The 16,969-nt window shown below is 31.3% G+C and overlaps 2 protein-coding genes across 2 annotated transcripts in view; both read right to left on the bottom strand.

Annotated features, from left to right (window-relative positions):
* The window catches only part of LOC139499213 (uncharacterized), a 327,861-nt gene that overhangs the window by 237,903 nt on the left and 72,989 nt on the right, over positions 1-16,969 (bottom strand). The window lies entirely within an intron of this gene.
* LOC139497893 (death-associated protein kinase 1-like) overlaps positions 1-16,969 on the bottom strand; it is a 97,199-nt gene that overhangs the window by 30,626 nt on the left and 49,604 nt on the right. Inside the window, exons 9-11 of the mRNA XM_071286133.1 lie at positions 16,682-16,733; positions 3,624-3,887; positions 1,351-1,788 (exon numbers count right to left, since the gene is read on the bottom strand). Coding sequence (XP_071142234.1) covers positions 1,351-1,788; positions 3,624-3,887; positions 16,682-16,733 — 754 coding nt within the window. The remainder of the gene's footprint in view (positions 1-1,350; positions 1,789-3,623; positions 3,888-16,681; positions 16,734-16,969) is intronic.

The following is a 16,969-nucleotide window of genomic DNA, read 5'->3' as shown; positions in this document are numbered from 1 at the left end:
TTTTAAATATATGTACTATCAACCATTTTGAATTTTAATCAAGCTTTACATATTAACCCAGGCGGAAATCCAGTTGAAATAGAACAAAAGAATCGAAGCTCTTTGTTAGAGAAGGCGATAAATGCTTACTGTGTTGTTTACTATAGTAACAAAAATTTAAAAAGTTAAAAGAAACAAATGAAATGACAATTTTCAACTAAATTACGAAGTATTTTATGATAAAAATATCATTTGAATAAGTTTTCAATTTATCTATTACATCAGGAACCAAACAATTAGATATCAAGTCCACGACATGGGTGTCTTTTCAGTTGGATCTAAAAAAATGCATAACCTCCGATTAAAAAAAATATACATACCAAGAACGAAGCACATATAAATATATTTGTTCCTTAATTTTCGTTTCTGCCCTTCCATTATGTGACTCAAAAAAAAATTCAAAAAAATGGGTAACAGTTGCGCCGAAAAGAGAAAATCGAGTGCACCTTTTTATAGAAGGGTGTGTTTGAGTTGAACATTTTGTCTCGAAAACGAAAAAAGCAAAAGTATTTGATACATCATCTCGCTTCTGATTCTATCATTTTTATATGTCAAAGCTACAGGTTGACTTTATAACATCGAAAATTGACAGTACTAAAAAATGAAACATATGGGTCAAGTGAAATACCTTTCTAATGAATCACAAAAACAGAGTAAGTGTGTTCGAATAGCAATTTTTTACTAAAAGTACTTGACAAATGCTTGTAGACAGACTTTTAAGTTGGATCTTAAAAATACATATCTTTGAAAAAAACTTCTTTTTGTGTTTGTGTTATTTAGGGTTTATGCTCTTCAACCACTGAACATTTTTAGTCTGCCCTTCTACGAAATATTGAATTAGAATTTTTTTTAAATGTTTATGAATTTTCGAAAATTCCATATTACAACCGATCAGACAATAGTTTTAAGTTGACTGAACGCAGACAAGTACATTAACTGATGCTTATCAGCTAGTAGATACATTTGTCTTTTAAGATACAACTGGTTTATATGGATCGTAATGATAATGGTGATATGTGGATAAATTTATCAGTTTTCAAGAGCTAAATTGGCATCGCGTCATTCCTATAATGGCTTCCATTTTTACGATTGTAAAAATTAACTGGCGTAATGGGGAGATAATTTTGACAAAGTAGAATCCTGACTGAACCCATATTGTAGAAGCTAAATTGCAATTAACAAAATTTATAATTACAACTGTCTGTTTGAGGACAAGAGTTTTGGTAAAAATATCTTTAATAAATCTAAGTAGAAATATGAAATATCAATTATCATTTTATAACTTACTAATTGATCTATTTGAGATATTACCTTGGGCTTTGGGATCATCAGCTTCATTGAGTTTTGTAACAACAAGGTATATTGCATCTTGGGACAGAAAGGTTTGATGTGTGTGGTAAAATTCTTCATCTCCTGCAAAATCCCATAGCATAAATGTGGCATACTCCTCTTTGTCATTTACATCAACTTTGGATTTAGCGGATAGCATAGTTTCGAAACCCTTTGTTGTTTGTTCAGATGATTGGTTTGGCTGCTGGGGATTTACTGGATGTTCTGATGGAGGTTTTATTATATCAGGTTGCTTGGATGCTGTCTCTAATTTCTTTGATTCATCAACAGATGTTACTGGTGTGTTGTCCTTAAAAGCTATATGGGCTTCTACTGGTTCTTTAATTGTTCTTTTGTCCTGAAGTTTTCCCACATATTCTTTCAAAAGTCTTGCATGAGTTTCAGTTTTTTCATAGTTTTCTATGATTAGAAAATAAAAATGTTAGTTTTTTTCTGATATTCTATGCAAGAAGAAATGAGAAAAAGCTTAAGATAAAGGTATAAAATAAGCATTAAACACGGCGAAAGATACCAAAGAGATATTCAAACTCTTTATTTAAAAACAAAATGACAATGTGAAAACAGAAATTGACCAAAGGACCAAAGGACAAACAACAGTAAAGAAAACACAAATTTAAAAAAGATTTAAAAATAAATAGTTACATCATTAATTATATTTTTGTTATTATCAGTATGCAATATTTAACTATTTTACAAATATTCCATATTCCCACTTTGCAACGTTTTGATCTTTTTTTGGATTATCTATTTAAGCATACATCGTCAAATGATTATTTCCATTTTTATGTATATCAATGCGTGTAAATTAAATATGCCTTTAAAATGTTTGTCTCTATCATATTTCTGCCAAAAAACTAAGAAAAGGTAAAAATCATCTTTCAAGAGCAAAAACTCTTATATCCATGTTGACTTATTTGTAGGGTCTTACTTTGCTAAACCTTTTTTGTTTAAAGTTTCTGTCTATATCTATCATTGTTTCTTCGAAACTAACTTAAACTGTTGAAAGAGAGATATGTCTCGTCTGTCAGCAAAACATTAAGAAAAAGAAACTTGATGGACAGCAACATTGTTTATTAATTCAAAGTTGCTGGATCATGACGTAGATGACGTGCACATCAACATGATCGTCAAACTGAGATGTACTGATATAATAATGCAACTTTATAGAAAATATTATTTTCTATCATAACAACTTCCTAGCAATCATTTTTTTCAAACTAACTTAACATTGAAAATTGCTGATTAATTCAAAGTCACATGACACAGAGAACAGGGCTTCAAAATTGCCCTCAAACTAATATCTACTGATAGTAATGTGGCTTCATACAACATATAATGATATAGCACAAGTAGATCCTATCAGACTAACTTAAGCAGACAACTTAACATTGAAAATTGCTATTTAATTCAAAGTCACTGGACCACATCCTGTGAGAGGGCCTCAATATAGTCATAAAGGTGATATGTGATAAAAGTAATGCGACTTCATACAAAATATCACTGATCTATCACATGTAGATCCTATCAAACTAAATTAAGCAAAAAAACTTAACAATTGTTGATGCCACCGCTGCAGCTGTCACCAGAAAAGCAATCCATATATCTCGCTATAAGTTGCAGGCGAGAAAAAAAAATTATAGACGTAAAGTTTGATTGAGATTGACCTAGTATTTCAGTGAAAAAGATTTTTGTAAATGATTAATGCACATGGTCTTATGGGTCAGATTAGGTGAAAATAAATAGAGGTCTTGATAAAAACTCTTAAAATTGCACAAAATTGCCATTTAAGAGTACTGCCTAGTTATTGGGTCATTTGATAAGAATGAAAAGGGGGTAAATTTTGACATCCCTAGGAATTTTCTTATGGGTAAAATGAGCTAACAAGAGTGCATACACTAAAATGTCTAGCCTGAATAAAATGGAAGAAAAGGCTACCAATGTATCGCCTACCTGAAAGGAATTGCACAGTAATGCCCATTATAACCCATTTCTGGGAGTATTGTCCAACCCCAGGAAAACCTGGGAATTTCCACCTGGGTTTTCCCACCCAGGTAATACTTTACCAACCCTGGGTTTAGGTCACATGAATCATGTCTGACTGAAAGGTATATCCTAAAATAAAACTATACAGAACTAACATTTTTTTTAGATATATGCAGAACTATAACATCAGACCATTATGATCAGTATACCAGATAAGGATAAACCATTTTTTTTAATTATCAACATCATACCATCTAATTTATTCCATTTTCCATCATCAGACATTGCTTTACATTTTATTTTGTGAATTTTGATTCCATTTGTACTGGTAACATCTTTAATGTCGTCTTCACCAAACAATCTTCTAATCAATGATGTCTTTCCAGCCCCTTGTTTTCCAACAACAACTAAACGTATGTCTCTCTTTTTCTCAGAGCCTGACTCAAGTAATTTGAGGTACAACTCAATAGATCTTTTGTCAGCCATCAATTTTATTTCAGTTGGAACCATTTCATCTATAAAGATAATTTATCGTAAAGAGTCTTTTCATAAAGGAGAACATTATAACTTCACTCTATTTTTAAAACTAAGTTTACACATTTCTCTAATTCTTACATGATTTATCCTTTGCCTGACCTATTGATTATCTTTATTCAGACCACCTAAAAGGGACAACTGCTTCTTGTCAACCTATACATTTGGGTACAGACGTGTGGCTCATGGCTTGATAAACACACCCAATTCATTCATAGATTTTTGCTAAAATCCCTACCCATTCATGCATTTCATAAGAAAATCACAAACCATTTATATACATTTTTAAGCTATTATGCATGCATGAGTCATCTTATCTCAAACCTATGGGATCCATGATTCGTATTAAGAGATAAACAGATCAGAACACTGTTTTTACAAACATCAGAACTGAAGATTAACATGTATTACCCATTGACATATAATAAATGTGGGCACCTTGATGTATTACCTCCGTAAAAAAACACACCATTGATATATTTGACATTCCAAAACAGTGACTCACACCGTCATTATGTCTGTGTTAATCTTTATATAGAAAGAGATTCCCCATGTCCTTGTAATCTTTCAGCATGTGCCTGTCACCAAGTCAGCAGCATATAGTTCAGTGGTTTTCCTTGATTGCTGTATATCATATTTGTTTTCTGGTAATCATACCATATCTATATATTAACTATTATATGCAACAGCAACAGTATGAATGGTTATACTTAAATGGCTCTTGTTGGCAATTATACCACATCTCTTATTGTTGTACTAATCACATTTTTTAACAAATTGTTTACACCAACAATATTAATACCAGGCCCAAGTCTCAACGCCTTGACTTTGCCAAGGTAAAACAAAAAATAAATATGATCTTTTCTCACTTCAAAATAGATTGTTTTCATATTGAAATATATAATAAATATTGATCTGATAACAATTAACATCTTACAAAACCAAATACTTGAGTTCTCAAAAAAGAGAAAGTGGGCAAAAAAAACAATCAAGAAAGCACACAATGTTGTGCTAAGTACAGACGGAAAGCTGACCCTGGTTTGACCTCAATACTAAGACAATAATGGAAGTCATGTGTTTGCCATATTTGAGCATTTATTTTCATTTACTACTAAACTGAAACACGTTGGTTTCATTAAAAAGGTCATATCAAATGAAACCAAATCATGCTGTTCGCTATAAATGACAACTGCGTATTTTTATAAGTTCTAACATAACATATGTTTTGATAAAATTTAATAATTAGAATACGACGCCTTCAAACGCGAGCTTGTTATAACCTGTCCAGGCAATTTTTTTTTCTTTACAAAGAAATTTCTTTCTTAACTTATGAGCTATGCTGAACTTATATTATGTGGTGAGACTTTTTCTGAACTGCCCAGTGTCAAAGTGCCACTTAATACGCTGTCATACGTATGTGTCACTTCAATCAGTCAAACTTTCTGACGAAGCGGTTGCAATAGTAATTTATGAGTTACATCCCTTTATTGACACTTCAAACAAATTAGAATAATTATCATCTTAGCACCATATGCTGTTATTTACAAGTATAATTCGGAGTTTAGTATGACGTCCATTATCACTGAACCAGTATAGATATTTGTTTAGGGCCCAGCTGAAGGACGCCTCAGGGAGCATGTTGACATCCATGTTTAAGACAAACAAAACTACTATGTAAAATCGTCTTTCTTTTGGAAATTAGTTCAAATGGGGTTTCATAAAGGGTGACGAACTTTAGACTTTAAATAGTGTTTTTTTTTACTTTGTTATTTTATTTTTTCTGTAAAATTTATTTAGAGCAAGTTTATTTGTGAAAAAAGAAGAAAAAACTAATAGACAATTCGCATAATTTTGAATGTATTTGTTTTTGGACAGCCAATTTGAATTATATTTTCTAACAAGACACATGCTTAAGACATCAATTTCTGACTCCAACAGGTAATAAGAAACAAAAAACAGAAAATATTTTAATTGCCGCCAATTTCATTTTCCCGCAGTATAAGGCAACTTCAGAATGGCGGGTGTCTTCCTCTATCTTGGATTTTGAAATAGCAAATAACAATTGGTCTAGATCTTTAATGAAATGTACAAATTTTCAGTGTAGTATGTAATTAATGTTTAAGACTTTTAATGTTTATTTAGAAAATTATTAATGTTTGATTCATTTTTATTCAACTTTGCCACATAAGAGACTTAACTCAGATAGTAGGGGAAATACCTCGTTTAAGTAATTTTTATAATAGAAAGTGTTGTGAATTTACATATTTGAATATGTAGCAAGAAAACAAGTCCGACAACCCCATTTCTTTTTCTGATCTAAAAGCATGTTATAAGAGCTATCTTCTCACATTTTATCTTAAAATTATATAATTGATGTTGGGTTTATTTGAAAGGGTGAAACAATGCCAAACAAGATAAATTGCTATCTTAAACTTGCATTACTAGTGGCAATTTTAACAATCTTTGAAAAACAATTTTTAGAGGCATTTTTCACTACAACCTCAAAAATTAGTAAACAATCTAGTATTTTACAGAATGAATATATATAGAAGTTTATTTTCTTGAAAACCATCTAACTGGCTACGTAAAACAAGCTTAACATTTTATCTAAATCTTTCTTAAGGTGGTACCCAACACTTTCACTAAAATTAATTTGGCTCGTTTAATTTTCATAAATAGTATTTACTTTGACCCTTAAACAAAAATATAAAAATTTCAAAAATTTTGAACCAACCGTTTTGTCAGAAAAATTACACTGGTTATATAGCAGTTTGACAAACGCCAATTTTGATCATTGAGAAGCTTAATATTCCATTTACAACACAACGTAATCAAAGCATTTAGCTGACTTTACAGAGTTATCTCCCTGTAGTGTTAGGTACGTACCACCTTAAGGGGGTTCGCGGGTCTAAATCATTTATATAGGATTTTTCTATATTTTTCTATAAATGAACTTTATATTATTGTTAATAGAAAAGTAAAATAAAAAAATGGGGTCACCGTTCATTTGCGCTCACAATCTGCTTTCGAAAGAAGCATACATCTTTGTAAAAGTGGTTTATTTCTGTTGAACTAATAGGAGAAATAAAGGTAATATCGAAAATAAAAAAAGAAATTTATTACAGAAATTGCTCAAATTTTACAATAATTTAGTTTAAGTACAGCATATATCGAAATTATATTAAAAAATACAGGTCACCGATGAGTTAAAAGAGATATTTCAATTTTGAAGCCAAAAAATGGCATTTTTTCACCAAAGGGAGATAATTTGGAACTTTTTCAATGATGTTTACATTTTAAAAGTCATCTGGGGCCAACACGAATTAATTGTTTTGAATGTTTTTTGTACCATATGATAAAGTAACAACTACAAAAGGTTATAAATAAAATTTGTAATGAAAAACAAATGTTTATTTTTTTTCTGAAATTTTTATACCCTCGAGCCTCCTTAATAGCCTAAAATTTCTTTTGAAAATGGTAACAGGATAGACAAAATATTGTACCACCGATCAAAAAATGTTTTAAGATATTCTTGTATGACATCATTAAGATTGCATCTTTTAATATCTTGTTCTTAAAGTACTGTTTGTTTAGATTTGCCTATGTAGAGGGCTGTTTGAATAAGTAACTTTTAATATTTTTTTCAATTTCAAAATTTCGATTTGTGTAATATATAAGATTTATATAAGATATCTCATGTAATATATAATGAGATATCTTATATAATTTCATTTTTAAAAGCTATCTTATACTTTATCCATACCGATGACATCGTATTTCGAGGGTCATTTCATGAATGGTCTATCATTAACATTATTTTAAAAAAAACCACAACAGGCTCTATTGGGCAATCTGCTTTACGAGATCAGCAACCCATTAAAATTTATTCATCAATTTTATACAAAATTTCAATTTGCTCTTTGTTGAGGTCTGCTGTGACACCTATTTTGACAAAAAGCATGTTTTTGATCAACCTGCTGAGCGATCTACTTTTAAGAGATCAAATACTCCAATAACATTTAAATTAATTGAATCCGGCTGTTAAAATTGTTTACCTCATGTTCACATAATGAAATCGTTGTAAATAAAATGCAATCGTAGTCAGCATTCTTATCCAGATTTTACTATGTTTGGCGACAAACTATGACAAATTATAGTTGCCGTAATCGGTGCAGAAACTTTTCCGGAAATACCGATTTTTATTTTATTTTTTTGAATTGGAAATGTATATTCACAAACATTTTTTTGGGGCCACGGGCGAATTTAAGGGCCGCTAAGCGACCCTCAACTATATAGTGGAATCATCCCTGCACGAGAATTGCTGACAGTATTTAAAAGTTATTGTGCAAAAACTGGAAAATCCCCCTTTTTTAATGAATAAATCCCCATAACTCAGAACTGTAAGATGTAAAATTTATATAATTCTAAAGGGAGCTTACATTAATAGATATAAACAATCACCAAAGTTTCATAAGAAATGCTGAAAGTTTTTTTTTTTGTGAAAAACTGGAAAATCTCCTTTTTTTTATAAATAAAACCCGTAACTCAGAAACGTAAAATCTAAAATTAATAAAAAACGAAAGGGAGCTTACGTCAATAGATATAAACAATTCTCCAAAGTCTTATGCAAATTGGTCAAAGTGTTTTTGAGTTAATGTCCGACATGTTGACGACGGACGGACAGACGGACAACGGCATACCATAATACGTCCCGTAAACAGGCGTATAAAAAGAATCATCTAGTGTTGTGTTTCTAAAGTCAGTCAGTATAGTTCCTATCAAATATACTTAAGCAGAAGACTGAATAATCGCTGGAGCCAGAAACTTTGCCGGAAAAGCAATCCCTAGTAGTTTTTAAGAAAGATCTTTAACTAAATAGATTAATAAGTAACTTAACACCTTGTTAATATAAACAAAAACAAAACAAAATGTGTGAAAAATCTTTCTTAGACAGTTCATTTAAAATTTAAAATCACTGTATACAATAATTTTGTCAAATTAATAGACACAAAAAGAATTATGAAAATAAAAATAAACCGCTGTAAAAACAAACAGCAATTAATCAGATTAAAATGCTCAGTGACAATGCCACTATTACATGAATTTTATCTAATTAGCAAAATATTGCTAATATTTAGACATTATTTACATTGTTTGTACTAAAAATATTTTCAATATTGTAACAATTTAAGCATACTTTTAAATATTTTCATAGTAAAAAAAAGAAAAATTTGATTTATTTATAATTTCTTAATTTATATTATGTTTAATTTAAATGACTTCATTTCTGAGATGTCAAAATACCCCTTAATGTATCGGCAAGTTAATAGGAACAAATTCCATCTACATGTATCAACACATTTTTTTATCATGGAAGTATATTACTTCCATGTTCTAATAAAGCAATATCTGCCACATTAGCTCCTGTCAAAAGACTATTTAGAATTGCTGTCAAAGTGTCCAGACCAGGGGGTTGTAGACTAAATGAAAAAAACATTAAAATTACAAATGATCATCAAATGCAACCCTTACTATGCTTACATGAATAGTTTACACATGCGTTTATATATACATGTATATATATATAATATAGTTAAAAAATATTATGATGACATGTAATGTGTAATTTAGTAAAGTAATTGTAATTTAATTAATTACATTTCAAAAACAGTGTAATGTGTAATTGATGTAATTGATCATTTTTGCAATGTAATGTGTATTTTTTTTAATTACATTCCAATGTAATTGACCCCAAGTCTGATCCCTACGTCTTGCTTTCTGTGACTTTCGTTGCAGGCGAGACAAAAGTTATTTAGATATTTATCTAACTTTAGTATGAATTTCCTTTTTTTTAGCATATAATATAACACAAGTAACTTATACCTGTCCTTGGTAAAACGTAAAGATTAAATTATTTTTTAAATATTCTTAGGACAAAATTTGTTTTCCTTAAAATCCAGTTCAATACAAAATTATGCTGATGGCAAAAAGTCTGTTTTCATTTAATTTTTTAGTACCTAAACTAGGCAGTTAGTTTTCTCGTTTAATTGTTTTACAATTGTCATTACGTGGCCTTTTATAGCTGACTATGCGGTACGGGCTTTGGTCATTGTTTTTATAAATTTTCTGTTTACAAAACTTTTGAATTTTTCGAAAAACTAAGGATTTTCTTACCCCAGGAGTAGATTACCTTAGCCGTATTTGGCACAACTTTTGGGAATTTTGGGTCCTCAATGCTCTTCAACTTTGTATTTGTTTGGCTTTTTAAATATTTTGATCTGAGCGTCACTGATGAGTCTTATGTAGACGAAACGCGCGTCTGGCGTATAAAATTATAATCCTGGTACTTTTGATAACTATTGAAGGCTGTACTGTACAGTGACCTATTTTTGTTAATTTCATTGTCATTTGGTCTCTTGTGGAGAGTTGTCTCATTGGCAATCATACCACATCTTTTTTATATTAACTATGTCACATTCTTTATGTGCCTGTCCCAAGTCAGAAACCTATAGTTCAGTGTCAGTATGTTGTCTATACAATACCTACCTTTTAAAATTTTCTTGGGAAAATAATTCTAGCAAAGTAGAATATTGTTTGCAATTGCAGTGTACGAATAAACATGAATATAGCATCCTACAGAAGACCATATATTTGATGGTACTTACTATGTCATGTATTTCATCTATTGGAAAGCTGCTAACACTATAGGTCCATAGTTTGTTATTATCATTTATAGTGACTAATCTCATCAATACATTGCAGATAATTGCAGGACATAGTACAAAAACATGTTATTCTGCAATTCCTAGAGTATAACATACAAGAGTGCACACGCTGAAATGTCTCGCCTTCTTTACTAACCATTGATTTTATGTTGATAGTCTCAATTATAAAGCTTCACTACAAGTAACACATAAACTTAACAAGATCCGAGAAAATGAGGTCTAGGTCAGATAAACCAAACGGGAAATACATGTACACCTTTATACAATCATTCAATAAACCAAACATAGTTGACCTATTGCTTATAGTTTCTAAGAAACAGTAATAACCAAGAAAACTTAACATTCACCAATGAACCATGAAAATGAGGTCTAGGTCAGATGAACCATGCCAGATAGACATACACCTTACAATCAATGTATGCATTAAATATAGTTGACCTATTGCTTATAGTATCTAAGACACAAACTTAACCATGAAAACTTAACATTGACCAATGAACCATGAAAATGAGGTCAAGGTCAGATGATGCCTGCCAAACATACATATACATCTTACAATCCTTCCATACAACAAATACAGTTGAGCTATTGCTTATAGTTGAAAAAAAACAGACCAAAACACCAAAAATTAACACTGAGAAATGAACTGTGAAAATGAGGTTAAGGTCAAATAAAACCTGTGCGACTGACACGAACATCATAAATATTTCCATACACCAAATATAGTTGACCTATTGTATATAGTATTAGAAAAAAAGAACAAAACTCAAACACTTAACTTTGACCACTGAACCATGAAAATGAGGTCAAGGTCAGATGACACCTACCAGTTGGACATGTACACCTTACAATCATTCCATATACCAAATATAGTAGACCTTCTGCTTATAGTATATGATAAATGGACTTGACCACAAAAACTTAACCTTGTTCATTGATCCATGAAATGAGGTCGGGGTCAAATAAAAATTGTGACGGGCTTGAGGATCTTGCAAGGTACGCACCTACTAAATCCTATTACTCATAATAAGAAAGAAGTTAACATTACAAACCAGATGCTCCGCAGGGCGTAGCTTTATACGACCGCAGAAGTTGAACCCTGAACGGTTGGGGTAAGTATGGACACAACATTCAAGCTGGATTCAGCTCTAAATTTTGATTGTGATTAAATAGTTGACACAGCATAGCTTTCTGACACAGAATGAATGTGTTCTAATGAACTTAAAATTTTTGTTTTCTCTTAGAGCAATTCACTATGCTGTTGAATATTAATCCTCTCAAAAAAATGTTTGAAGAAATTTTCTTTTTTATTTATGAAATTTCAAATGAGAAAAAATGAACCCAATTTTTTTAATCACATCCCCCTTTCCCTTATTCCAAAACTAATCTCAATTAAAATTTCTTATGGAGTTTGCAACAATAACTACTCATTTAAATACATCATAAAATATTAAGATGTAAAAAAAACTGCTTGTTATCACTGAATGGTAAAGATTATTTTAATTTATCAGTTGGTAGTAAAAAGTGAATATACATTGTATATTGTATATAACAAAGATTTAAGTTGATTCTGGACAAAGAAAGATAACTCCAATTAAAAAAAAATCTTGCTATTGCACAATATTTTGCAATTAGATATTTCTTGCTTACTATTCTGGACAAAGAAAGATAACTCTAATTAAAAAATAAATTTGCTATTTCACAATATTGTGCAATTAGATATTTCTTGCCATTGCGCAATACTGTGCAATTGAAAAGACTTGCTATTGCACAATATTTAATATAATAATTTTAGATCCTGATTTGGACCAACTTGAAAACTGGGCCCATAATAAATCAAAGAGCTGAAAGCTCTGAAGAAAAATGACGCCAATGTCTCTAATATTGGGATAGTTTTTATGCAAGTCTTGATTTTCACATACCGTAATTAGTTTAACAATGCAACATGTATCGTGAGCATATAATTGATATTCCTATATGTGTGTGTGTGTGTGTGAAGTGAAGGTGACAACTGGCTGGTTTTTTAAGACAAATGAATAGGTCAAGACTAGCTGAATTGTACAAATAAATACCGTAGAAAGGCTTGTATATTTCTCACTGGTACATAGTCCGAATCTGGGTCCGTTCGCTTCCATTCACGTTTGCGCCCACTCATTTTCACCCCTTTCACTTTCACACCCTACATGTTCGCACCCAATCTTAATTGGTTTTGTGTTTAATAACTCTGTAAGCAAGTGTTTTCTTATAAGTATAATTGTTGTCATTGTCTCAAAATAAAGTGAGACAGCAATTTTTTTTTTGTGTTGAATAAATCTTAATCATGTTTTGGATAAGGTATTGCTAAAAATAATAATAATCCTTTCTAAATAAAGTGGTATTTTGTCAACGTTTTATTTTGTGTTGAATAACTCTTAATCATGTTTTGGTTAGTGTATTGCTATAACTTGTTTCATTGACTTGTTTCAAAATGAAGTGAGATTCTGACTATGTTTGTTTCTGCGTGTTGAATAAATTTTATCATGTTTTGGTTATATTAGTGGATTGCTATATTTTGGTTTCTATGTTTTATTGTTTCGTTGTTTCAGATCAATAGGACCAAGCTGTTAAAAACAATTATCTTTTGTGTTTTTTCCTTTAAAATCTTCAATGTTTTACTCATACCAAGCTATAAATTCATTCAGTATTTACACCAAAGCAATTTAAAACAAAAACCATGATTTTCCAATTATTCAACTTGAATTTGAATTAAAATTGGGTGCGAATGAGTTGAGTGTGAATGTGCGAACGTGTAGGGTGCGAAAATGTATTGGGCACAAACAGACCTGATACCACACAGTCTGAACCCCCTTCTCCCACAAAATATTAAGTAAATAATCTTTTTGTTACTGCTATCAAAGGTCTAATGAAACTCAGATAGTTTCAAACATTTGTCAAAGAATTCTAGTCAAACTGCACCTAGTTAAATTGGCACCTGGACAAATCAGCACCTGGTTAAAATCGACACCTGATATAGTCAATTCGTCACCCATGTTAAATATATATTTTTAACAGTATTTTAAGCAATAGGGTAAAAATAAGAAAGGGGTTGCCAGAATTTTTTTCAGTATTTAAGCAAAAAGAGTTAAATACTAACTTTCACATTTTTGGGTGTTCATGTACATTTTGTATATATTTATTTTTCTCAACTAATGACTTTTTTGGTGTATTTTTAATGATATATATATATATATATATGAGTAGTCCAAATAATTATTACGTCTGGCAAGGCTTTTTTAATTTTATTCTGGAACACCTTCCTATGACCGCAAGGCTATGTTAATTTTTTTCTGGGACGCCTTCCTACGAACGTCGTAGGAAGGCGTCCCAGAAAAATAATAAAATAGCCTTGCCAGACGTCATAATAATTTGGACTAATACATGAGATATTGTGTATTTTTCTGCATTATTTTAACCAGTTGAGCATTTTACAGGATTGTTGGTTTAATGCTGTTTAAACTTTACTGAAAAACAAACACCTTAAATTTGCTAATTATTTGGCATGAAAGTTTGATTTATTGAAAGGGACTCATAGTTTTCCATTTTATTTTAATAATTGACTTGTTTTTACAATTACACAAATTGTCTAATTGTTAAAACTACAGCTTTGGTAAGGGCTTCGTTGTTTACCTCCAAGTCAGGAATTTGACAGTTGTTATCCATTCGTTTGATGTGTTTGGACTTTTGATTTTGCCTTTTGATTTTGGATTTTCCTTTTTGAATTTTCCTCGGAGTTCGGTATTTTTGTGTTTTTACTTTACACTACATATTCACTTTCGTTTCGTAGTTTACCAAAATACACAACAACATATTCACTATGTACTTGGTAACAGTAATTAATTAATTGAATAGAAAATATTATAACAAATATTATTGGATGCCGAATTGACGTCGAATAGGTGCCGATTTGACTAGATGCCAATTTAACCAGGTGCCGACTTGACTTGTACGTTTCAATTCCTCTGCGATCGTTTGCGGTATTTTCTTGAGAAAACCTATTTTCCATCATCAAAGAGAAGAAGAAACTGCTTTAAAATGATTCTGGAACGCTTCATGATTGTTAAAATAAGTTTAATTCACCTGTTCACTCAAAAACAATTTTAAAACTTGCGATTAAACAGGAAGTTTCTAAAGCACGTGTAAAAGAAGAAATTAACCGGTGAGAGTGGAAATCCGTATATAACAGATATAGTACGACTTTGAAAGTAAAACAGTTCAATCCTTTTGTAAAACAATGATCTTAAATATACCTATCACATTAATGTTTGAAGGGTCTTAAGCTTATTCAAACCATATAAGTCGGTATGAAACACCAAAACGGAATGAACAATAACCGATTACGTTTTGTAGTTTACAAATTCTAAAACTGGTTCCCGTCAAACTACAACACTTTGTTCGAGTGTAGTGGAATACAAGCAAAAACCAGTGTAAACTGGGTCCTGGCTGATTTAATACTACACAATGATGCATAATGATAACACAAGCAGATTCCAGTTTGTATGGAAAATAGGAAATACGAAACCAAGCGCGGTAGGCAGAGAAATGTAATGAAGTTCAGGTCGGCAGTTATGGAACAATGACTGCGTCATTTTCCAAAAATCTAAGTACATTTTTGGATTCAGCATATCAAAGAACCCCAAGATTTCAATTTTTGTTAAAATCAGACTAAGTTTAATTTTGGACCCTTTGGACTTTAGTGTAGACCAATTTGAAAACAGGACCAAAAATGAAATATCTACATACACAGTTAGATTTGGTATATCAAAGAACCCCATTTATTCAATTTTTGATGAAATCAAACAAAGTTTAATTTTGGACCCCGATTTGGACCAACTTGAAAACTGGGCCAATAATCAAGAATCTAAGTACATTTTTAGATTCAGCATATCAAAGAACCTAACTGATTCATTTTTTGTCAAAATCAAACTAAGTTTAATTTTGGACCCTTTGGACCTTAATGTAGACCAATTTGAAAACGGGACCAAAAGTTAAGAATCTACATACACAGTCATGACAGTTAGATTCGGCATATCAAAGAACCCCAATTATTCAATTTTGATGAAATCAAACAAAGTTTAATTTTGGACCCTTTGGGCCCCTTATTCTGTTGGGACCAAAACTCCCAAAATCAATACCAACCTTCCTTTTATGGTCATAAACCTTGTGTTTAAATTTCATAGATTTCTATTTACTTATACTAACGTTATGGTGCGAAAACCAAGAAAAATGCTTATTTGGGTCCCTTTTTGGCTCCTAATTCCTAAACTGTTGGGACCTAAACTCCCAAAATCAATACCAACCTTCCTTTTGTACTCATTAACATTGTGTTTAAATTTCATTGATTTCTATTTACTTAAACTAAAGTTATTGTGCGAAAACCAAGAATAATGCTTATTTGGGCCCTTTTTTGGCCCCTAATTCCTAAACTGTTGAAACCAAAACTCCCAAAATCAATCCCAACCGTTCTTTTGTGGTCATAAACCTTGTGTCAAAATTTCATAGATTTCTATTAACTTAAACTAAAGTTATAGTGCGAAAACCAAGAAAATGCTTATTTGGGCCCTTTTTGGCCCCTAATTCCTAAAATGTTGGGACCAAAACTCCCAAAATCAATACCAACCTTCCTTTTGTGGTCATAAACCTTGTGTTAAAATTTCATAGATTTCCATTCACTTTTACTCAAGTTAGAGTGCGAAAACTTAAAGTATTCGGACGATGACGACGACGACGACGACGACGACGACGACGCCAACGTGATAGCAATATACGACGAAATTTTTTTCAAATTTTGCGGTCGTAAAAAATGTTGACTTTTTTTTTCAAGTAGTCACTAAACCATGAAAATGAGGTCAAGGACAACTTGGTAACAAAAGGCATCTATATACAAAGTATGAAGGATCCAGGTTTTCTAGCTTCTAAAATATTTATAGCTTTAAGGAAGTAAGCAAACGCCGCCGCGGCAGGATCACTATACCTATGTCGAGCTTTCTGCGACAGGCTCAACAATAAATTACCTTCTTTCCCTTGTCCAGCAGTCACACCTGAAGAATTATCTGACATGACAGTCTAAAAAATGAAGAATATGCTATGTTAATATATCTTCAATCATGTCACTCGTAGAACTATTAAATTCTAAAATATTTACCCCCAAAAATAGTATGCAATAAAAATGTGTCACATTATATACAGTCGAACCTCGCTATGTTGAAGTCGAAGGTAACAGATCAAAGTATTCGACTTATCAGAGGTTCAACTCATCCGAGGTCAAGTGTGTTGTCGATATGACACTTGATGATTTTGTA

This window comes from Mytilus edulis, chromosome 12 (assembly GCF_963676685.1).
Source record: "Mytilus edulis chromosome 12, xbMytEdul2.2, whole genome shotgun sequence".
Lineage (NCBI taxonomy): Eukaryota > Metazoa > Mollusca > Bivalvia > Mytilida > Mytilidae > Mytilus > Mytilus edulis.
Note: the sequence above shows the minus strand (reverse complement) of the source record. Positions and strands in the feature narration are given on the sequence as shown.